The sequence below is a fragment of the Macaca fascicularis genome, chromosome 6 (assembly GCF_037993035.2).
Source record: "Macaca fascicularis isolate 582-1 chromosome 6, T2T-MFA8v1.1".
Classification (NCBI taxonomy): domain Eukaryota; kingdom Metazoa; phylum Chordata; class Mammalia; order Primates; family Cercopithecidae; genus Macaca; species Macaca fascicularis.
Genome location: NC_088380.1, coordinates 119,555,001 through 119,578,733, shown reverse-complemented (window position 1 = coordinate 119,578,733; position 23,733 = coordinate 119,555,001). Strand labels below are relative to the sequence as shown.

General features: G+C 41.0%; 2 protein-coding genes across 13 annotated transcripts in view; one reads left to right on the top strand and one right to left on the bottom strand.

Annotated features, from left to right (window-relative positions):
* The window catches only part of MCC (MCC regulator of WNT signaling pathway), a 475,249-nt gene extending 459,919 nt beyond the window's left edge, over positions 1-15,330 (top strand). For all 6 annotated transcript variants that reach the window (XM_005557529.5, XM_005557531.5, XM_073994065.1 and 3 more), the window contains 2 exons: positions 8,489-8,611; positions 9,969-15,330. In XM_005557529.5, the coding sequence (XP_005557586.2) occupies positions 8,489-8,611; positions 9,969-10,149 (304 nt within the window). In that variant the 3' untranslated portion in view covers positions 10,150-15,330. The remainder of the gene's footprint in view (positions 1-8,488; positions 8,612-9,968) is intronic.
* Positions 15,331-16,418: 1,088 nt separating this feature from the next.
* DCP2 (decapping mRNA 2) overlaps positions 16,419-23,733 on the bottom strand; it is an 88,646-nt gene continuing 81,331 nt past the window's right edge. For all 7 annotated transcript variants that reach the window (XM_045394104.3, XM_073994073.1, XM_065545869.2 and 4 more), the window contains one exon: positions 16,419-23,733. This exon is cut by the window's right edge and continues 347 nt beyond it. The gene's annotated coding sequence lies outside the window, so the exon portion shown is untranslated.

Below are 23,733 nucleotides of genomic sequence, written 5' to 3'. Positions count from 1 at the left end.
AAAGTTCAAATCCATGTCCAAGTTCAAAACCATCCACCCAACTGTAGAAAACTTCCGGACTTGCAGTAACCAACATTTGTCCATGAATGGAAAAAGGATAACACTAGTTGACCCCTATTTCAGCAACTGTGGATGAATACTGTTTTTGAACCACACAAAAAGTGGGATAAAATGAAAAGGGAACTGGGTGGGGTGCTTTTTAAAAGGGAGCCCCCACTGAACAAACAAGCAGCACAATCTTGACTGGTTCATTAGGAGGACCGTTATTGTAAAAGGTGCTGTTTTATTTAAACTTGCACTTGCTGATTCTTCATATTTGGTTGATTTATAAAAGCAATCAAGTAATGGAAGTTGTGCTTAGAATTCCATAAAAGCACGTGGGTCTGCAGGACATTAATGGAATACAAAGGCTCCATTAGCATGCAGATAAACTGCTGAGCCCCAGAGCCAAGTGCCTAGAAGCACAGAGGGTGAAGACTGAGGCTCACTCAAGGGACTGAGAGGGTTGTTGCTTGACTAATTGAGATTTATTTTACTTTTCTGTCATCCCCCCAACATCCCGAAAGCTCAAAGAGAAGTAGGCCTCGCCTGGGACCTCATAACGGGAGAGTGGTGGAGGGCTCTGGAACACACAGCAGCCACTGGCAAGGCCTGTGAAAACTCCAGATGGATTTCCTGGACAAGAAACATGTTCGTAGCAAAGTCTGGGCAAAAAAAAGTTAGACTGCTGTTGTCCTTGTGCTGCTCCTCCTGGCAAAACACAGCCACAGACATACCTGCGGAACCTCATTATCTGGGGACACTTGAGACTTAGGTCTGCAGGGCTGGCTGTTAAGCGGAGGTCTTGTTTATCTTGCACTCTGCTGTATTCCCTTTATGAATCGCAGGCTCCTTCAGCGAGATGCGTAAGGGCACAGGCTCTGCAGACAGAATCCCAGGTGGGAGTCCCAGTTCTGCACGTGACTGGCTGGGGGCAGGTCTCTTAACTAACCTTAAGTTCCTCATCTGTAGGCCAGGTGCGGGGGCTCACCCCTGTAATCCTAGTACTTTGGGAGGCCGAGGCAGGTGGATCACCTGAAATCAGGAATTCAAGACCGGCCTGGCCAGCATGGTGAAACCCCGTCTCTTCTAAAAATATGAAAATTAGCTGGGCGTGGTGGCAGGCGCCTATAATCCCAGCTACTCAGGAGGCTGAGGCAGGAGAATCACTTGAACCGTGGGGGCTGGAGGTTGCGGTGAGCCCAAGATCGCACCACTGCACTCCAGATAGTGCGAAAGAGCAAGACTCCATCTCAAAAAAAAAAAAAAAAAAAAGTTCCTCACCCTTAAAAATGAGAATCATGATAGTACTGACTTCAAACGTTATGTGGGAATTAAATGACTATCCTTATAAAGGACTTAGAGACAGCTGTTATCTGCTGCCTGGATTTTCTAAAAAATAAGTAAATTACCATGAAGGAAAGGGGATGATGTGATACAGTCACTGTGGAGATTTTTTTTTTCCAATAAAGTAACTGTAGTTTGCAATGAATAATATGAAGGAAATGGTGAGGTGTGGGGATGTCATAGCTCTGGGACATGAGTTTAGATGGGTGGTCAGGCTGCACCTCTCTGGGAGGTGACACTGAAGCTGAGATGAGGAGGAGAGAGGCAGAAGCACATCCAGAAGAGGCCCTGGCTGTGCAGGGATGTGCTGAGGACCTACAGGATTCCAGCAGGGCAAGGGTGATTCCAGCAGCCCAAAGGGCCAGCAAGCAGCGCTCAGGTCAAGCAGGGCCTTAGGTCCAGGCAAGACCACAGGGTTTATTTTAAGTGTAGGTGAAAGGCACTGAAGGGCAGTAACATGATCAGATCTGTCATGTGAAATGTTACCCAGCATGCTGTGTGAAAACCGGGGCAGAGGGATGCAGGGGCGGAGACAGAGAACCCAGTTAGCAGGCTGTCGTGGTTGTCCAGGTGAGAAGTGATGACCACTTGGCTGGGTGTAGTGACAAATGACAGGATGAGACTTGGTAGATAGGGTTTGTTGTTGAACAGATGTGGCGAATGAGGGGAGGAGGAGTTAAGCCTGACTCCAAGTAACTTAAACCGCCTTTGCAAGAATTTTATCAGTGAGAAAACTCTTGACAGGGAGATCTGAGCCCAATGAGTAACCAGGTGAATGGTGGTGCCATTAGCCTACACAGGAGAGAGAGTGGCTGTTAGAGGTCATTTGGGAAGTAATCCTCTGGACATGTGAAATCACAGATGCCAGTTAAGAGGCCACCAATAGATAAGTGCAGAGATCCAAGAAAAGGCCTGAAGATAACTGGACGTTTTTAGGAAAAGGGAATGGAGGGTGTCCATTAGAGAAAAGGATAAGATAAAATACAGGCCAGGTCCAAGTCCTAAACAATACCCAGTATTTTGGAGTAGAGTATAGAAAGGGAGCAGCCAATGAAGCAGAATGAAATCCAGGCTCTGGAGGCCTTGTGCAAGCCATGAGCAAAGAGGCGGTCAGCCCTGCAGGTGATGTAGGCAGGTAAGAAAAGGACAGAAGGGACCGGACCACTGGATGCAGCAACGTAGAGATCACTGGTGAGCTCAGTGATCCACGTCAGTGGAGATAGAGCCTGACGGGTTAAAAGTAAGTGGAAGGTGAGGACGAGAGAAATCATGTATGCAGACAATTCTCTTAGTGACTAATTCCATGTAATCAGCAATTACTACGAAATTCCAGGCCTTGTGGCTGCATGGCTGTGACTCCCTGCGGTTTGGTCTGATTACAGCTCCTCTGACAGGTTTCCTGGCCGGCTGCGAAGCCACTCACAGCCTCATTGGGACTGGGCTCTTGCCCGATGACTCCTGCAGCTCCTCATTTGGACTCTAATCACAGAGTACCGCTGCTGGCCTTTTTATTTTAAGGAGAATACAACGTCCTTACTGATTGCTCACGAAGCTGTACTGCCAGGTTACCCAGGTACACCAGCAAGCACCACTTCCGAGGCTTGCTTGCTCTGCCCAGCTTACTGGCAAGCCACCTTGGTTTTCGTATTACCTTTAAATTCCCACCACGAGTCTGCCTCTTAATTCCCTGTGTATATTCCACTACCTTGAAACGTATCCCATTATGTTTCAATTAAAAATCCACCAGGTGGGATTACTCGGGCCTGTAATCTCAGCACTTTGGGAGGGCAAGGTGGGAGGACCACTAGAGCCCAGTAGTTTGCAACCAGCCTGGGCAACACAGTAAGACCCTCTCTCTACAAAAAAAAAAAGTTTTAAAAATTAGCCCAGCATGGTGGCGCACACCTGTAGTCCCAACCACTCAGGAGGCTGAGGTGAGGGGACTGCTTGAGCCCGGGAGGTCAGGGCTGCAGTGTGCTGTGATTTGTGCCACTGCACTCCAGCCTGGATGACAGATCAAGAACCTGTCTCTTAAAAATAAATAAAAATAAAAAGTCCCACCCTGGCTCTGTCATTAGATTCATATAACCTTTTGTGACCAGGAATAAGAAGCCCAAAAACTGAAGTGGGAAGACATGGAATTGAAATCCATGTGTGTACTGAGGGACTTGGGTTGTCACAGTCATTACAATCCACCATTGTTTTTGCTTGATGGTATGGGGTATATTTGTGAGTGCTGATACTACTGGGAATAAAAAAGGAATGGATTATGCATTTCTGGCCATTCCAGGAAACATTGTATGAATACATTCCTATTGAAGATGCATATGGAATGTGTAGTGTTTAATTTTTGCTTTCTAATCTGTGAAGCCAAGAGCAAGCTGCTTTTGGCCTATCTCATGTACCTAAACCATGTAAAATCTTTACTAAAGGCCAAGAAAATTTAAATTAGAAGTAGAAAGGAACAAGAATGCTTGAGGTTTCAATGTGACTTGAATTAGTAAGCCGTGTTTCTTTGCATTTTCCAAGTCATCCTTTGAAACTCTGAGGAAAACTGTAAACTTGATAAAGTGAGCCCCATGCTTGCAATTTTGCACATAAATTCAGAAAGTCAGTTCCAGGAGTAACTGAAGCTCATCCTCAGGTCCAGGTGAGGAACTCTTCTGGCTTATGCCCGTCCCTCAAGTTTGCCTGATAACAAGAGTCAGCTGGGGCACTTGTTAAACTGCAATTCCTGGGTCTCAACCCAAACCTACTGAGTCAGAAGCCAGGGAAAATATCTGGTAATATTGTTACTAGAAAATACTACCGATTCAGACCCCAAGAGAGGGTTCTTGGATCTTGTGCAAGAAAGAATTCAGGGCAAGTCCATCAAGTAAAATGAAAGTAAGTTTATTAGGAAAGTAGAGGAATAAAAGAATGGCTACTCCATAGAGCAGCCTCGGGGGCTGCTGGTTGCCTGTTTTTATGGTTATTTTTTGATGATATGCTACACAAGGGGTGGATTATTCATACCCTTTTTAGACCTTATAGGATAACTTCCTGACGTTGCCATGGCATTTGTAAACTGTTGTAGCGCTGGTGAGAGTGCAGCAGTGAGGAAGACCAGAGGTTACTCTCTTGACCATCTTGGGTTTGCTGTTTTGGCTGGCTTCTTTACTGCAATGTTTTTATCAGCAAGGTCTTTATGACCTGTATTTCGGGCTGACCTCCTATCTCATCCTGTGACTCAGAATGCCTTCACCACCTGCGAATGCAGCCCAGTAGGTCTCAGCCTCATTTTTACCTAGCTCCTATTTAAGATGGAGTCACTCTGGTTCACATGCCTCTGACAACATTAAACAATTGCTCTAGAGCAGCACTGTCCACTAGTGATGTAATATGAGCCACAAATGCAAGGCATGTATATAATTTTAAACTTTCTAGTAGCCCCATGAAAAAAGTACAGACACACATGAAATTAATTTTAATAACACATAACCCAGTATGTCCAAAATATCTCAACATGTAATCGGTATTTTTTTATTTTTAATTTTTTCGAGACAAAATTTTGCTCTTGTCACCCAGGTTGGAGTGCAATGGTGCGATCTTGGCTCATCACAACCTCCGCCTCCCAGGTTCAAGCGATTCTCCTGCCTCAGTCTCCCAAGTAGCTGGGATTACAGGCATGCCACCACCACACCCGGTTAATTTTGTATTTAGTAGAGACGGGGTTTCTCCATGTTCGTCAGGCTGGTCTTGAACTCCTGACATTAGGTGATCTGCCAGCCCCGGCCTCCCAAAGTGCTGGGATTACAGGAGTAAGCCACCGTGCCTGGCCCCTGTAATCAGTATTTTTTAAACTAAACAGATATTTTACATTTTTTGTGTGTTGTCTTCAAATTCCATTGTGCATTTTACACCTACAGCACATCTCAGTTTGGACCAGACACATTTCAAGAGCTCAGCTAGCCACCTGCATGGCTAGTGGCTCCTATGCTGGACACAGGTCTAGAGCAGCTGTTACTTGGCAGTGATTTAGCGTTTCTTTGGGTCCTGATGAGTGATGCTGAAGTCACGGCTCTTATACTGCAGGTGTCTGCCTCACTCAAATGAAAACAGATAAACTAACCCAAATTTTAGGCTTAAGTCTGCAGTTTGGCCTTGTCTTTGCATCTTTAAATAAATGAGCATCATAGTTCTTTCCTGGGGTTTCTCCCAGCAGTTCACTCCCATTCCCTTCTAAAGGCCAGGCAGTTCTGAGCTCCCAGCAATGGCTACTCCCCACCCCTGCCACAACCCTAAGCTGGGGATGGCCTGGGTCTGAGAGAGCCTCTCCTTCCCTTCTGGGGTTCTGTCCTCTGGAGCCTGCCAGATCCGGAAAGCTCCCTCTGGTCCCCTGAGGGCCTGCATGCTGGGGAAGGAAGCCTTTTGTCTTGTGGAAGGGCTGGGATTTCCACAGTCTCCCTGTTGGCTGAGTGTGGATAGGATTGGGGGAGGCAGGGGATTTGACTGCTCTAGGTAGCATCCCAGAGTTTTTTGTTGTGAATTTCTTACTGAGTTTGTGGTTACATTTTTAACTCTCTCCAGTTTTTTTTCCCTTTTACACTATTAATCAACATTAGAATGAAAGATAAAGGGTTCTAAATGGTAATAAAATACAGGGCAAAAAACCCTTCCCTGCTCTTTTTAGCTGGAGGGAAGCAGGAGTCCCTGGCTTCCCTCTGCTGGAGGAGGGCTGCTGGGAAGGCTGAGGAGGTGCTGCGGGGGCGGGTGGGGAGGAAGGGAGCTCCCCTCCTGCAACACCATCCTCACTGCTGGTAGGAAATGCTGCCACTCTCCAATGCCGGGAGGAAATGCAGCCAGATCTGAGATGTCCTGGAGGCTGCTAGGGCCCAGGAGAAACGCACGCTCCTTCCGGCTTAGCCTCTCGGGTAGGAGGACTTACTGAAAAATGAGTTCTGGACTGACGGCTGGTTGCTAGACTTTCGTTAAAGATCCTGCCTCTTCCATCCTTTCTCCCAAAAGCAGGCCTGGATTTTATGTTGTAATTCCTTTCTTCATTGATCAGTTTGGAGACCTTGACTTACCTTTGTCGTAGCTAAAGGCAGAAATGTACAAGATTAGATATATGAAGAGCCAGGAAAGGAGAACCAGGGTCTGAACCATTTGGGCACCAGAAAGGAGCCTTCTCACCTGAGGTCACATTCCCATGCCGTTCTTATACGACTCTAACTCGCACTTTACACAAAACATACAAAACTGTAAAAATATCTGGCGATGCAAAAGTGAGTGAAGTAGAAAATGAAAGCCTCCCGTCAACCCCCTTCATGAGTTAAGCATTGTTGAGTTTGTGTTTCACCTTCTAGTCTCTTACTACAGTGTCAGATATTCACACTCAGCTTTTCAGTTTTTACAAAAATGGCATCTTTACAACTCACCCTTTTTGCTTAATGTATCAGATATCCTTCCAAGGCAATGCATGACCATCTGGTTTTGAGATGGTCTCACTCTGTCGCCCAGGCTGGAGTGTAGTGGCAGGATCATGGCTCCCTGCAGTCTTGACCTTCTGGGCTCAAGCGATCCTTCCACCTTAGCCTCCTGAGTAGCTTGGACTACAGGCATGACTCACCATATCTGGCTAGTTTTATATTTTTTGTAGAGATGGGGTTTCACCATGTTGCCCAGGCTGGTCTTGAATTTCTGAGCTCAAGTAATCGACACTTCTCAGCCTCCCAAAGTGCTGAGATTACAAGCATGAGTCACTGCCCCCGGCCCTCCATCTGCATTTTAAAAATATTTTTCAAGCAGAGCATTTCAGTAGCATGGGTAGGCTGTGATTAACCAGTTCCCTGGTTGTCTCCCTTTATTAGGCATTATTGTAACCAGTGCCTCAGTGAATCCAACTATAAGTGATTTATCTTTAGGAACTGTGCTCCTGATAATCACTGTAAAATCAATTCCTAGAAGTCAAGTTGCTTAGTCAAGGGGCATGTTCATTTATTATTTTGCTAGATCCTACCCAATTGTCTTATAAATTAATCATGCAAATTTACATTCTACATACAGTGAGTCCTTTTTAGAGGAATTCCTTCCCTAAATCCTGGTTTCTTAATATGTCCCAAAGAATCAAATACATTACCTTCAGTGAGTTGTTCTAAAGCTGTTTTAACAGTCACTAGAAGCTGTCACCCAGGCATGGTGCTCAGCGCTGGGAGTTCATTGGGGAACCAAACCAAGTAAGGTCCTTGCCACTCTGGAACCAGACACGACCACGGGGGAGCCTGATGGCTCCAGCACATAATACACTGACATAGTGCTAAGTGTGATATTAAGTGGAGGAACACTGTGCATGTGATAGAGGGATCTTGGAATCACAGTCGTCAGGAAGGCAGTGATTAGTGTTTCCCTGCTGGGTCTCGTAGGAATTAGAGGAAGGCAATGAGCTGACTGGACACTGGAAACCTCCCTGAACTGACTCTAAGTCAATTAGCTTGGGTTACCTTACCAAAGTAGTAGAGAGTCCATAGAACTTGAAGCTGCTTTGCCTATGGAGGGCAGGTAGTCAAAAATGCAAATGTAATTTCATGGGAAATAAGGACCCTTACAATGAGAAGAGTATCGTATCTATTCCCTCTACCAATTTTTGTTTTTGGCAAGGTGTGATCATGTTGGTCTCAATGAGTGGGGACCTGTTGAAGGTAGGTTGCTGAATCTGAGTGGTTCAGGAGATACTTAGGACACTTGAAAAAGAAAGGGATGGAGACTGAGATGGGGGTTTGTAGTCAGGCTGCACTCATTGCTGAGGATCTGGTATGCCAGCAGTAGAAAGGAACTTCTAGATTAGCTAAAAGACTAGAAACAGAAAGTCCTGTCTTGTTTCTTTGACACATGAAGGTCTTTAAAAAGCCCTTGCCATTGAAGAAATGGGTTAAATCTGCATTTGAGAAGGAATTCATTCAGGTGACAGCAGCGCTGCTGGGCCCTTTAGTATCTTTTCTCTCCCTTGCTTTTAGGCTTTGCAAACTAAACCTTCCTCTTCCTGTCACCACTTCCCAGGTAGTGGGCAACTCCAGCATCATCTCAAACTATTCCTGGCATATTTTGTCTCTCCTTGATACAGAGAAAAGAAGTTGAAGGCCAGAGTTCAAGAGCTGGTGAGTGCCTTGGAGAGACTCACCAAGAGCAGTGAAATCCGACATCAGCAATCCGCAGAGTTCGTGAATGATCTAAAGCGAGCCAACAGGTAAAAATCTCCCTATACCCAGCCCCCACCGCCCTCCACCGGTGGAACTTGGACTGACACCCCGCATGTAGACAGCACCAGGGATGGACATTTCCCTAACTCTTGAGAACTAACTCTAGAGAGTGGGCGAGTCCCTACCTGGTGCTCTAAGAACCTGGTCTTCCTTAGAGCAACATCTCCCAAGATGTTCATGGAAACTAAGAAATGCTCAGTAACAACATCCTCTGGCCAAATGTAGCATACTGTGGTATGTGCCTCCTGATATTATGTATCTTAAGGGTTCTGAGAAGTCATAGAATAAAAAATCTGTTTAAGCAGTATTTTCCAAACAAAATTGGCTATGGAATTTATTTGAGCAACACAATCTCCACTGGAATACTTTAGGAAATACTGCTCTAAGACTGGGCTCAGGACTCTTCTCTATAAAAAACGGAGGACCTCAAAGAGCTTTTGTTCCTGTAAGTTGTATTTATTGATACTTCTCATTGTTAGAAACTAAAACCAAGATAAATTCTTTAAAGTTTTTATTTCATTTACAAAAAAAAATGGCATTTTTATGAAAAACTATTTTCCAAGAAATAATTAGAAAGTGGCACTGGTCTTACAATTCTGCAAATCTTTAACGTCTGGCTTAATAGAAGAGAGCTGGGTTCTGACGGTTGCTTCTGCAGTCAATGTTCTGTGGATGTCTATTGAGAACACCTGGCATCATCCAGCTCTGTAGTTGGAAATAAAAGCTCAAGACCTCACAGACCTCCTGAATGGGTTTTACAAGTCCCTGGGGTGAGTCCTCAAACTGCCTGGGAGAACAGCTATAAGGGTAATGACTGTACATGGACTGGACTTACCTGGGCTCAGTGTATACCCTCACCCACCAGGCTCTGGTGGGGGCAGTACAAAAGCCTAATGTTTGGCTTTGCAGCATTGGCTTATGGCCTAATTTAATACTCTGAGTCCCACCAGCCCAAAGCACAAAGGGAAGCTGGAACAAGAACAATCTCTCTGCTCTCATCCCAGGTACGGTCACTGATTGCAGTGCCTCAGGAATACACTCCTGTAAGGGTATATGTTGCAAGCAACCATGGAGGAACAAATAGGCCCACTATTGGTATTCATCCATTTTGGACTTGGCCAAATTGGATTGTTGGTTTGACTCTTAGAACCCCTTCTAATATGTGAGAGTGACCAGCATCTAGCAATCCAGCTGGTTTCATCAGGGTTAAGCCAGTAGGTGACTGGCCATTGAGTGTTGACATCCTGATGCTATCCCTCCTCTCACCACTAGATTTCAGATTCTTACCGAAGAGGCTGAGTGATCTATGAATCTTCATACTAATTTCCCTTCATTCCCACCTAGCAACCTGGTGGCTGCCTATGAGAAAGCAAAGAAGAAGCATCAAAACAAACTGAAGAAGTTAGAGTCGCAGATGATGGCCATGGTGGAGAGACATGAGACCCAAGTGAGGATGCTCAAGCAAAGAATAGCTCTGCTGGAGGAGGAGAACTCCAGGCCACACACCAATGAAACTTCGCTTTAATCAGCCCTCACGCACCCGACTTCTGCCGTGGGAAGTAAACTGCAGCAGGCCACTGAGGACAGAAGGGCCCATGTACTTGTTGGGAGGAGGAGGAAAGGGAAGGCTGGCAGGTAGGTTGGCACCTGGACAATGGAGTGCCCCAACTCAGCCCCTGGGGTGGACTGACCATGGTGACACAGTGGACTGTATCCAGAGGTGCCCACTCTTGCCTCCCTGGCCCACAACAGCATGTCAACACATGTTCTGTGCCTGCTCAGCAGAACCTTGTTTCTGCTTTCAGCATTCACTCTCTCTTTCCTCTTCTGGTCTGGCGGCTGTGCATCAGTGGGATCCTAGGCATTTGTTTCTGTAAGATTTTCCATTCTATCCTCTTTTTGGTAGATGGTGGGCTCTTCTAGGATCTCCAGTTTCTCCTCTTTCCTCCTGCTTCATGGGAAAACAGACGTGTGTGTGCCTCCAGCATTTAAAAGGACTGCTGATTTGTTTACTGCAGCAAGGCTTTGGTTTTCAAGTCCCAGGTCTCAACTTTAAGATAGAGGCGGTCATAAGAGGTGTTCTCTGGGAGTTACAGGTCATGGGAAGAGGGTAGACAGGTGTTACTTACAGTCCCAGATACACTAAAGTTACAGACCACCACCAGGACTGTGCCTGAACAATTTTGTATTAAGAGAATAAAAACTTCCTTCAACCTTCATTTTGGAGGCAGGGCCAAGGAAGGGAGCATTCTCTTGATTCTGGGATTTCTCCCTCTCAGTGGAGCCTTATTAATATCCAAGACTTCGAGTTGAGAATCTTTTTGATACCTATAGTGGAACTAAAATTTTATCAGGGGTTTCTTCAAGAGCAGAGAAACATTAGCACTTCCTGCCCCAGGGCCCTACATAATTGCTGTTCTGCTGAATCAGATCTCTCCCACATGGGTACATTTGTAGCTCTGGACCTGTCTCTACCTAAGGACAAGACATTGAGATACTGAACATTTTGCAAAACTGATCACGCCTACTTAAGAGTGTGCATAACCCCCAGTTCAAGACTTAGCTCCTGTTGTCACGATGGGGACAGGGTGAAGGAATGGTTGTTAAGGCTGCTTTTCTGCCCCCAGATACATGGTGATGGTTAGCATATGGTGCTTAAAAGGTTAAAGTTCAAGCAAAGCGCTCACAGGGCTAGGCAGGACCAAAGTACCTGAATTCTTTCAGGAAGGTCTTCCATCTTAAAACAAATTCATTATTCTTTTTCAGTTTTACCCCATCTCTGTTCTACACTGATACACTTGAAGGACCATTTACTGTTTTTTTTCTGTAGCACCAGAGAATCCATCCAAAGTTCCCTATGAAAAACATGTTCCAATGCCACAGCTGACTACAAATTAAACTTGATGAGGTTTCTGCAGTAGAGTGTGTCCATGAGCTATGGGTGGGTCTATTTTCAGAGCATGATACAAATTCCACAGCCTTCTGTTCAATGGAGGATACTCCAGCCACCAATTCAGAGGGTAGACAGTTCTATCCGAAAAGCAACCACTGAGAGGCCAGCAGTGGGGCTGCCCATCTCCAAAACAAAACAAAAAAAATAAACTGGTTTCAGTCTAGAAGGACCGGCTTTGGGGTGCTTTGATCACTATGAAAATGCCCACTGGTTTCTATCCATCATATGGTCAAAGTTAGTTCCTGTGGTTTTTTTTTTTTTTTTTTTTTTTTTTTGAGATGGAGTTTCACTCTTGTTACCCAGGCTGGAGTGCAATGGCGTGATCTTGGCTCACTGCAACCTCTGCCTCCCGGGTTTAAGCGATTCTCCTGCGTCAGCCTCCTGAGTAGCTGTAATTACAGGTGCCCACCACCACACCCAGCTAATTTTTGGTATTTTTAACAGACCATTTCACCATGTTGGTGAGGCTGGTCTCGAACTCCTAACCGCCGGTGATCCACCCACTTCCACCTCCCAAAGTGCTGGGATTACAGGCATGAGCCACTGTGCCTGGCCATTCCTGTGATTTTTTTAAAAATTAATTTTTACTTGTCGTATAAAGTTGCATTTTGTCATGAGGAAAATATTTTGGCTAAAGCCAAAAAAAGAAAAAAAAATCAGTTTTCACCATTTTTCCAGCTTGCCTAGGGAAACGTCCTCCCTTGAGCAAAGTGGGATGTGCATGGCTCTTTTGTGATTAAGCAGGCATCAAACGGACAGTTTTCATTTTCAATGACATAGAAACATGTGGCTGAAGCAGGAATAAAATCTTGCCTACTGACTTCTGTCTCCATTCTTGCTCCAGGTAAAATCAGAGAACCTCCCCCCCTTCTTGGCCCTTTAATTCACCCAGGCAAAGGCAGCTTCAGCTCCTCTGTTAAAGGCCCCAGTTTTATTCATTCTACCTGACCTTAGTTTAATACTTTCAAATATGTGATGATTTGCGTAAAAACTATTTTGCAGGCAAAAGTGTTACTTTTATAAATATGTATAATAAAAAAGCTATAAAAGTTCTTCCTTTCCTTGTATTTTTCAAATACTCCCCAAGACACAATCCTTGAAGGTGAACTGGCTGGCACTTGATTATGCTAATTGTGGGAGCTACTGAACTATACTGATTAAGTTAAATGCTTGCAGGTGCCTGGGTAATTTTCCTTTGTGTATAACCTGGCTCTACCTGAATTTTTCTCTTAATATCTATCTCCATTGAGGGTAAACAATGATCTTGATTCTAATTTATATGAGTTTAAAAACCTTTGGATTTCGTATTTTGAATTGTTCTCCCTAGTTTCCTCAATGGTTTACCCCCCTTTTTAGTCAGTAACCATCTCTGTTCAGAATTCAGTCTTTGGCTTTTGAAGAAATGGGCACGGGGCAAAAGGACCCATTTCACAGTTCCCTTGGAATATATTTCTCATTGTTGGACTGAGGCAAACAAAACCAACTGTGCAAATCACAAGCAAAAGAGACTTCTGTCCATAGATGGAGTGCCATCAGTATGAGCTTACCAGCTACAAAACCTGTCATAGACTGGGGAACAGCAGGATTCCTTATTGAAACTTAGTTTTCTGTAGTTAATATCCATGCTGCCTGAAACAAATGTTATGTTTAGCACTTTTAAAATTAACTGCTTAATTCTCCTTTCAGATGCATGCACTAAGTCTTCTCTGAGCCTGCAGCAGTATTTTAAGAGGGACAGAATTCTAAGTCACTGCCTTGACATTCTACTCCAAAAGGCAGTCCAAATTAGAGCCCACAGGCTTTTTCTTAAAAGCTGTTTGTTAGGAAGTAAGAAATTTACCACTATAAGGAAAACATGAAACTATCTGAAAGTCTTCTGGTTCCTAACTGGATACAGATTAGATTATTTTAAATGAAAAAAAAAAAAAGTGACCCATAGTTACCTGATCGAGATTGGACTGCCCATGTCACTGGCATGAATTAAAGAACCTCCATAGTTGCCTGTTCCCTTCTGAAGGTGTTCCTATGGCCCACAAGAATTATCCAGCAATCACCTTAAGTCTATCAATCAACCTTAATAGCTCTCAAGAGTTTGGATTATCAAGCTTTAAATAAAGTGATATCAAGACTATTAAAAAAAATAAACATTTCTGAAACTGTCTTTTCATAAGGCTTTAAACCATTTGCAAATTCTTAATTGGTAGTATGTCCCTATCATTCTATTAAACTATTTACAGCTCCACCTACTTCTAGACTCAGGAAACAGAACTACTACTTAGAATATTTGTAGAGCCAAAATAGTAAGAGACTCCTGTAATGGTTGAGATTTCTGCACTGACCTTGATTAGGATGCAGCCATAGGGCTACCAAAGTTTTCAGCGAGGGCTGGGGAGGTAGAGCATAAGTAACATTTTTTTTCTGCAGAAGGTGATGGCTTTATAGAACACTATAAAATATTTCAGGAAAACATATAGCAGTTTTTCTTATCCAATGGGAACAGCCTATTTGACAAGGAATGATGTAAGTTTGATTCACCTTTGAGCACTCTTACAGAGTTTATAGAAGAGGCGTAACTGGTTACAAAATAAAAATTCACTTAAAGTTTATCCACATCCTACAAATCTTATGTTTATATAGGTCAGGTTAAAGCAAGCTCCAAACCTGTGGCCTTCAGAAGTAGTTCCTGTTTCGCACACCTGAAATTACTCTAACTTAATACATTTGTATTCTCTAAGAAATAATGCTGACTGCTGTCATCACAGCATCACTCATCCCTCAGTGGCTGTTAAAATATAAACAAGTGGAAAAAAAGTACACAAGTTGATAGCAGCTGTTCATGTATTCTTGTTTTGCTAATACCTGTGTAGAGACAGACAGTTTCACATGCAGACCACCATATATTTTTGCTTAAAGGTTACATTGGGTAAATTCTTTATCACATTACATCTGGGTGAGATTTTGCATGTGACCAAGATGAAGAAATCATTCAGTCCCGGAAACATCGACTGCTGTGAAAAACCACATCCTTGACTAGTACTTAATCTTTCCACAGTCATTCATCTGCTAATCAGGTGAAATATCAGCTCAGCAGAACAAGGCAAGTTATATACAAATTTCCCCCACATTCACACTGATGCCGTACTTAGTAATTCTGGCTCTACCATTCACTTTTGCACTTTTTGCAAATCAAATTCATGTGGAAAAATGTTCTGTTTGTAGAACTCATAGTATTCACTTATAGTGCTCATGTCAGGAATGGCAAGTGAGTAACAGCCCCTGATAATCTGCTTCTGTTTGAACCTAATGCAAAGATAATAAAACATGTCCACTTCTTTTCTAGTTCTAATCAGTTTTTAGACATCTTGTCAAGACTTACTTTGCATGAGATTTGTTTCCTATTATTTGAAAATGTGCTGTACACTTGAATTAGAAAAACCTGCTTGAATGTATTGTCAGTTATTAAAGCACATGTGACTAAGTTTGCATTTGTCAGTATTGTTCTACTGTTTGTACTGAAAGTCTCATTTTAAAATTGCTACTTAACACTGTACTATACCTTGTAATTTTTTAGATTCTTCACTTGTATTCTTTAAATGTTTCCAGATGCCTTTAGTTTTAGCTGCTGTAAAATAGCTACTTTGTGTTATTTGATATAGAATTGTTTTCTAAAAACTCCATTTATTTATACAGAGACATTTATAATATTTTACAAACATTCTTATATTCTGAATAAATATTTCTAATTCCACAGTGTACCTTAACTGTGTTATTTAAAGGGTAAGGCTATCCTTCTGTAGAACTGTCTGTCATACAGACAAATATCAAATCCATGATGTTCACATGAAATCAAGCATCTAATCAAAGCAGGGGGGCTGGAAATAAGACTATTATTAGATCAAAATGGCCAAAGAACCCTCCTTTAGAGCCCATTTCTATTTGGCTTTTTAAAATTTGGCATAAATCAGAAGCTATCTATTGAAGAGTCTTTTCCCCTCTTAAAGATCATTAAAACAGGGAACGTAATCAAGGACTGGAAATGCAAGGAAGTCATATAGGACAACAAGATGGCAAGCAGCATTGCAACACGTCTGTTAGAGAAAGATTAAAATGTTCTCAAGTTTTCACTATGGAAGGAAAGTAACTTTGACATTAAGTATAACACACTGATCACTCTCCTTTTGAAAATTTTAGATAAAAGTTACTATCATATAGCTAAGGTCTCTAATGGAAAAGAATGTATTTCTTTTCCCCCGAGATCCAAGGTTAAGTATTCCTATTGCAAAACCTGATTCTAGCACAAACTTAAGAATTGCTGGATTTTAAATACCTAATGAATTCACATCTCAAGCCTTAAACTATAATCTTGCTTTAAAGCAACAAACTTGAGGTATTTTCATTTTTGCAGAGACTCTACAATATTTCTTCCTGGCTTTTTTTTTCCCCCAGACGGAGTCTTGCTCTGTTCGCTCAGGCTGGAGTGCAGCGGCGCGATCTCGGCTCACTGCAACCTCCGCCTCCTGGGGTCAAGGGATTCCCCTGCCTCAGCTTCCCAAATAGGTGGGACTACAGACGCGCGCCACCACACCTGGCTAATTTTTGTATTTTTAGTTTCACCATGTTGGTCAGGCTGGTCTCGAACTCCTGACCTCATGATCCACCCACCTCGGCCACCCAAAGTGCTGGGATTATAGGTATGAGCCACCGCGCCCAGCTTCTTCCTGTTACATAAACATACTTTTATCATGTTCATCTCATACTTGCCATTTGTATTGGTCCAAAGAGAGCAACCACAATGAGCAGCTCAGAACCTAGATAACAAGTAACGGTAGCAGAAACCAAGCTAAGGTAGTCACAAACTGCCCAAGCAGCCAATTTTATTGACATTACAAACAATCTAACACAATGATGTTTTTACAGAAAGCCAGTATCTGAACAACCTTCCATCATTCAAATTGTATTTTGTAAGATTAAAAGGCTTTTAGTTTCTAACCTATCATTTACATCAAAAAACTTTCAAAAAATTAGAGCATTAACTGTTAAGACATAGGATTCTGTTCATTTTGTCAGTGGAGAGTACAGAGTACAGCTGACATTCTAGTGGGTCTTTGGAATTACAGTAATCCTGAAAACATTTAAACTCCAATTCACAAACATGAATCACTGGAAATCCTTTGATAGTCATACCCAGCAACAGAGGTAAAAGTCAGTCTTTATCCTTTCGTTAACACTGAGGGAAAAAGACAAAGTTGCTGTTCACCTACAACAACATAAATCTAGAAACAAAGTAAAACCTGTTCTAAATGTTTCAGTTCTTATAACAAGGTGAACACTACAGGTGTTCTGGGGTTCCTTTTCTGCTATCAGTAAATGTTTGACAATTTCCAAAAGAGCACCAAGAACTCTAATACCATGAACAGAATCACTTGAAGTAGGTTTACTTATACAGTCTTTCTCCAAGCATTAAAATGCCCTATAAGGTAAAATAAAACACTGCTATAATCTAGGCAAAAATTAAAGCTTAAATCATTTCACATAAGACAAAAATAATTACTAAAGAAATAAAGTTCACAAATCTACTTGGTTATCACATTTACTCTAAAGTCCGGTTTTTTCATTGACCATAATATACTTAGTGAAACATTTCCTCAGTTTTTGTCTACCAGCAAAAGGTCTCAAAATAATTTAACATGACTCAGCATAAATATCTTCACCTTTTTCTGACTAAAACTTACTCCCAAATTGTTTAAAGACTATGTATCTTCCAGGAACGTCTTCAAAGCATAGCATAAAAAGCCACATCAAATCTTGTTTTGGAAATAGGCACAGTATTAAAAAGTCAAGTCTTATCCCCTTTCCCATCCAAACTAATTTGTATGCCCTATTTTGGTTAGGCAAAAGACAATCTTATTAAGAGAACATCACTTAAAAATGCTAATACATGAACTATAATTCCGTTTATTTTATTCTGAATTAGATTGTTTTCAATTTTTATTAAAGCTAACAGATAAAACTGAATTGTACATGGATATAGGATAAGTCAATAATTACCAAGGATGATTTTTCAAAAGTACTATAAGGTATTAAGCTAATAAGCAAACTTCAAAACAATTATTTTTTAAAAATAGACATAAAGCAAAATAGTTTATGGTTTTATTGTCCTTCGCTATTTTTGTTATTGAAGAAAGTTTCTAATATTTGTAAAATGGAAGTCAGGTTAGCTGTCTCCTGTCCTAACTTTTAAGTGAAATATGACCAAAGAACTTTAAGACTCATTTCTTTGGACACTTGCATTTAACATTAAATGTTTACTTGTGCAACATCCTAACACAAACCTAAAAGGAACCAAAGAGACAGCAGTCCCCTAGAACAGTAGTGAAATGCACAAAGAAACTCTTAGCAGTATGTCTTCTGTGCTTTTCTGTCAGTGCGTATCATATGTATAGTGCATAAAGAATACAAGTCTACTGTTATATGTTCCAAAAGCACTAACCCATCTAATTAACCAATCGCTGAAGAATTATCTAAATTTCATTCACAGTTGATAACCTTTACTTTCATTTGCTGCCAGTCTATTCCTACATATCACAAAAGCATATACTTGCTAATCTCTTAAAACTTAAAAAATGACAATGCAGACTTGTGCTCAAAATGAAGCTACAGATTTAGAACCTCAGATTCAATGAACTAAAAGAATACATTAAAATGTTAAACTTGACCTCAGAAATTCCACTATACTAAGGATGTTGCCTAAGACCTCTCAAAGACTAAGGACCAGCAGAACACTGCCCATTTCACTCTAGAACCACACAGAAGTCTGTTGTTCCCAAGCCAATGTGAAAGCTACAAGCATTGAGACTCAAAAGAGCACAGGTGTCCACAGGTGACCCACACATCAAAAGTGAGATCACCTTCTCAGGAAGGAAAGATAAAATCACTACTTGCAAGTCTGTGGCAGGTTTGCTATAGAGATGTAATACAAATTTAAAAAGATGGATTATTCTATAGAAATGATAAGACACCAGGGAGAAAAAAAGAACTCAATGGACTTTTTCCTGGCCAGTCACACCAAGAAAAAAAGGATTAAGAAACAACAGGTCTTCAAATGGCACTTAACGAACAGTGGCCAATAACCCAAAAACCACCCAACCACCTACAGGAAACCTTCCCCCAAAAAGCAGAAAACACATATTCAGGGCTGTAGTCTTCTACTGGACTAAAAGACTGAAGTCTACTAAACATTAGGGTCCATGTGGGACAAGGTTACAAACACAGACAATTGATTTCTGCATTCACTCTTCAGAGTACCTTTGACCAATGCTACCCAACTAACGTAAGCACCCTGTGAAAGCTCATTCCTTTTAGGTTGTGCCTTCAAGCTGCTAACATAGCTAGACCATACTCCTCTGCTAACCACAGAAGATCCAAGATAAATGGAATGTTTTTATTGGTGATTTCATTACTCTGATAACCCAGATTAAAGATTTCATTATGAACAATTCTCAAGATAAGACCCCCATACTTTATCATAGTTTTTCTTTACACTTGTTTGTACTCAGCTGGTGGAAGTCAACCCTTTAAGTCCACTCCCATGCATGAGAGTAACTTTCACTCTTTTCCCTATTTACAGACTACTATTTCCATAGTAAATGCTGTTTGTCACAAGGAAGTTAGATGGAAAAGAATGAATCACCATTTAGGACAAATGTATAAGCACTGTGATGTGACCGACACCACAGCAGATTATGGCTGTGTTCTGAGTTGTCTTCCTGTAAGAAAGCAGTGCACTCGAGTTTGACTGGAGTTCTATAGTATCAGTACAGGAAGGACCAGACTCCTCACCACTCCTCACCACCAGTCTTTAAAGTGAGAAAAATTACTTTAAATTCACTGGATTGCTTGGCAATCATACTTCGAAAAAATTAACTTTATCCAGGGCTAGAAAACACTTGACAATGGCGATACATGCGCATATACAGATATTCATATATATACCGATAGACAGATATTCATATATATATGAATGACTACACTTAGGCCATGCAATGGTCACATTTCTAGCCTGGAACATAATATAGCACTCAAATATTGATAAATACTCTAAAGTTTCTTTCTTATACTCTTTGCCCAGCAACTATAGCTATTCTTCTCCCTTCAGGACACTTTGATTCTATAACAATAATCTATCATATTTTTTGAAACTGCAATCCAGAATCCTACTTTGAAAGCATGGGGCAAAGCCTGTACTGCCCATTTGCAATCTGCCATCTTTCTGACACAGGAGTACAGACTTCAAGAGTAACTCAATTCTAGGAAGCAAAAAGATGCTGAGAAAGCCCATCATCATCTCATATTTATAATTTTTGGCAACTAGACAAATGCACTTTAAAGTCTTAGGACATAATACAAAATGAGAAACTCTACCTAGACTTTACCAAGCTGTCAAGAATACCGTTTGACAAAATTGTTTTTACTAACACTTGTTTACCTAGAGAAGGTATGTAAAGGATACCTTCAAACAAAAAAAATAGTCTTGCTTATTAATCTAAAGTTACAACAACACATATGAACCCCATCCCCCCAGGCTAGAAAATAATCCAAGTCAAAATTACTAGGAAGAAAAGTTAATGAATCTGACTTTATTACTATGATTAACATAGAAAGTACTGCCTCAGAAAATATAGAAACACAAAAGATGTCAATCAAAACAGTCTCAGGAGGCAGGGAGGTCCACTGGTACAAAAATACAGATAAAAAGCCAAGAGAGACCAGCTCGACCAACATGGAAAAACCCCATCTCTACTAAAAATACAGAAATAGCCAGGCGCAGTGGCGCATGCCTGTAATCCCAGCTACTTGGGAGGCTGAGGCAGGAGAATCGCTTGAATCCGGGAGGCAGAGGTTGCAGTGAGCCGAGATTGCACCATTGCACTCCAGCCTGGGCAACAAGAGTGAAACTCCGTCTAAAAAAAAAAAAAAGCCAAGAGAGGGTACTGTGGTAAGAAAAGTAACTTGGCAAAATGTCTAATTTTTATAATTAACTTTGCTTTCCTTACCGTTTAACTGTTGGAGATGAAAAGAGAAAGGATGAGAAATAGGTCCGTGAGAGAATAGGTAGTGTTTTTAACGCACACATGCACTCAGACCTTAACTTCTCTATAGGACACAATATGGTGAATTTTATAGAAGAATCTAATTCCTATAGTAGAAGGCTGTTATTTACTCAGATTTGAATTCCTTTATTTGACATTACATACAAATTACTAAAGCCTTCAAAAGGAAAAGTACCAACTCAATCTTACAGCATAAAATTACTTTCATTATATGTCTTCATTAGCTATACTTACTAACTGATATTTAATAGAAAAATAAGGATATTCAAAGCTCAGAACAGCAAGTAGTGACCAAAATTCCTTTGACAGCATTGGGAGACTTTCCTTTATATATGAATACAAAAATCCAACTTAATTTTCCAACATCTTTAATCAAATTTCACCCACACTATATGAGTTCTATTAGGCCTCTCCAAATGCTCATGTCTCAGGAGGGTATCACTATTTGAAATTCTAAACCATTCATTTGCTACTTCTTAACACAAATTTTTGAAAAGCATGTAAACCACACCCTTATCTTTTGGATTACAATGGTTAGGTACAAAAACAATTCATTTAGCATCTTATAAATCATTAAAGTTATACATAAAAGCACCCACAAATTGTTTTAAAATAAAAGATTCACAGTGCACTGCACCTTGGAACATATAAGGTTGGAACATAACATTTAAAAAGTGAATTCCAAGACCGGTATCTCTCTCAAAGACAAAACATAACGAAGCAAACCAACTACTCTTCTCATCTAGCTTCTTAAAATGCAGCACTCAGTAGAAGTAAATTATTGCATATTCAGCATACTCCTTTATCACTTGATTTCCTCAAACCATACTAAAACTTCTCAAAGGAGAAATCCAGTTCACTAAGCTTGGCCTTTCTCAAGGTAACCTGAACACTGAGAAACTATTACCCAGGTTTGAGGGAATAAGTATAGTAGATGTACCTAAACCAGGTACATCCAACTTAAATATTTTCTGCATAGTTAAGTCACATCACACACATAAACTTTAACTTACATCTTTTAACTTTTTTTTAACCTCAAACTTTGAGGAGAGCTAAAAGCTTTAAGTTACCATAATCACATCCCAACAATACCCTTATATTTTGTTCCACAGTGCATTAAATAAAGCAGCGCAACAGCAATAACATTTAACCATAGTTAAACTACTGTAATCACAAAGATAATTTGTTGGTTCTTGAAAAGGCTCAACACCATTAGAAGCCATACTTCCGGTAACTAATCTCTTTTGCTTCAGTATTGAGAGCTGACAAATCCAACTCCACAGGCACCAGGAAGACTGGCCAAAGTATGCACTTGAAAAGAAAAAAAAAAACACACATACCAAAAAAAAACACAGTAAAAGTTAAATGGTTTCCAGAAGACAGTAAATGAGTGAAAATTATTCATCTGCCAGGCAAACTACATTTTCACTCCTTTAACAACAGAAGTCTGGAATGCTGGGACCAACTATAAATATGGCTCAAAGAGACCCAAGCAAAGCAGCCGTATTTCTGAAAAGGACAGTAAAAGCTTCCAAACACAATCATACAACGCATTAAAAAGCAAAGGTCACAGGATTCAAACATTTGTCACATTAAAAGATGCAGGATTCTGAATATCATAATTCCATACACACTGCTTTAATTGTGAATTCTGCTTAGCACCAAAAGGGTGACACCTTCATTAATAAATAGAATTTCTCCTTTAAAATCAAGCCATTTAAAAGCTAAAGCAAAGTACTACCAAGTGAATTCCTTAAATAGCCCTTCTTTTAAAAGTCCCATGAGGTTCAGTGGAACCCGATTAAATAGGCTACCTACAAAGAATAAAGATTTCTACAATAACATTTATAAGCAGAGAAGTATTTTGTGGATACCACTGTAAAAAAGGATTTTTAAAACCCACATGATAGATACACACACACACACACACACACACACACACATACTCGAACACCCCCCATTCCCAAAAAATTCCTTCAATGAGGTCAGACGCAGCCAAAACACTAAAGCCCCCTTAACACCCTGGTGATTGTCCTCAATTATAGCTGAAATCCTCCTTAAAATGGGCACTGCCATCCTTATGTGAATTTAAAAATTCTGAAGCAAAATACATTCCTAGGAGTGAGTTACGTATGTTACTATTGTGTAACACATATACATAACGTGTAACCTAGTGAAATGCTTTATTTGGACTTGGGTAAACTGCATACCCCTTCCCTTCTTCTCACTCCATCATCCAGGGGCTTAGCAGGCCAATAAAAGCATGTCAGTCACTGCTACTATTGCAAATTGGAACCTAATAAAACAAATATAACAGTATTAATCCAAAGATCAATACTGGAGATGCAATGTAAAACCCAGTAATGTCAGTTTTTCATACATATTTATACAACTGGAATATAGAAGAAATTTCCACAAGAATAAAAGTCTACAAGACTAAAGGGTTGGAGGCAGGATGGTAAAGACATGACCCAAAGTAGGTGCTGGGTCCCAGCCTCCATGCCCTCTGCTACATTTCCTCCAGCAGTCTCACAGGTTTACTGACTGCATGTAACCACAGCTCAAAATCACAGCATCAACTCCCATCCACTCAAGCCCCTCCAGGCTACAGACTTTTTCCTTATGAAGTGCTAAGAGTTCATTATGGACATGCACATTATATTCCAGAAGCTGCTCTCAATAAATCCTTTCACTGAAACTCCAGAGGAAGATTAGAAAACCTCAGTGGTTATAAGCAGAGAGAAGTACAAAATGTCACCAAAGTAGATCACCTGTAATCCCAACAAATGCGACATTTCAGCTCTTGTGTTCATTTAATAATTGGGCATTAAGTTTCTTTGAAAAACTCCAATATACTATTATTGCAATCACTGTAACAGGTAGATGGAGCATTCCCATTAACTTGGCTACTTGACAGTAACTCAATACATTATTTTCTCAACCAGAATACAAAATAAAACCCACAGTCACACAGAATAAATGCCCTCAAAGAAAGCAACTTAACCGTGTACTAAACACTGAAAAGGTAAATCTGTATAAAAGGTTA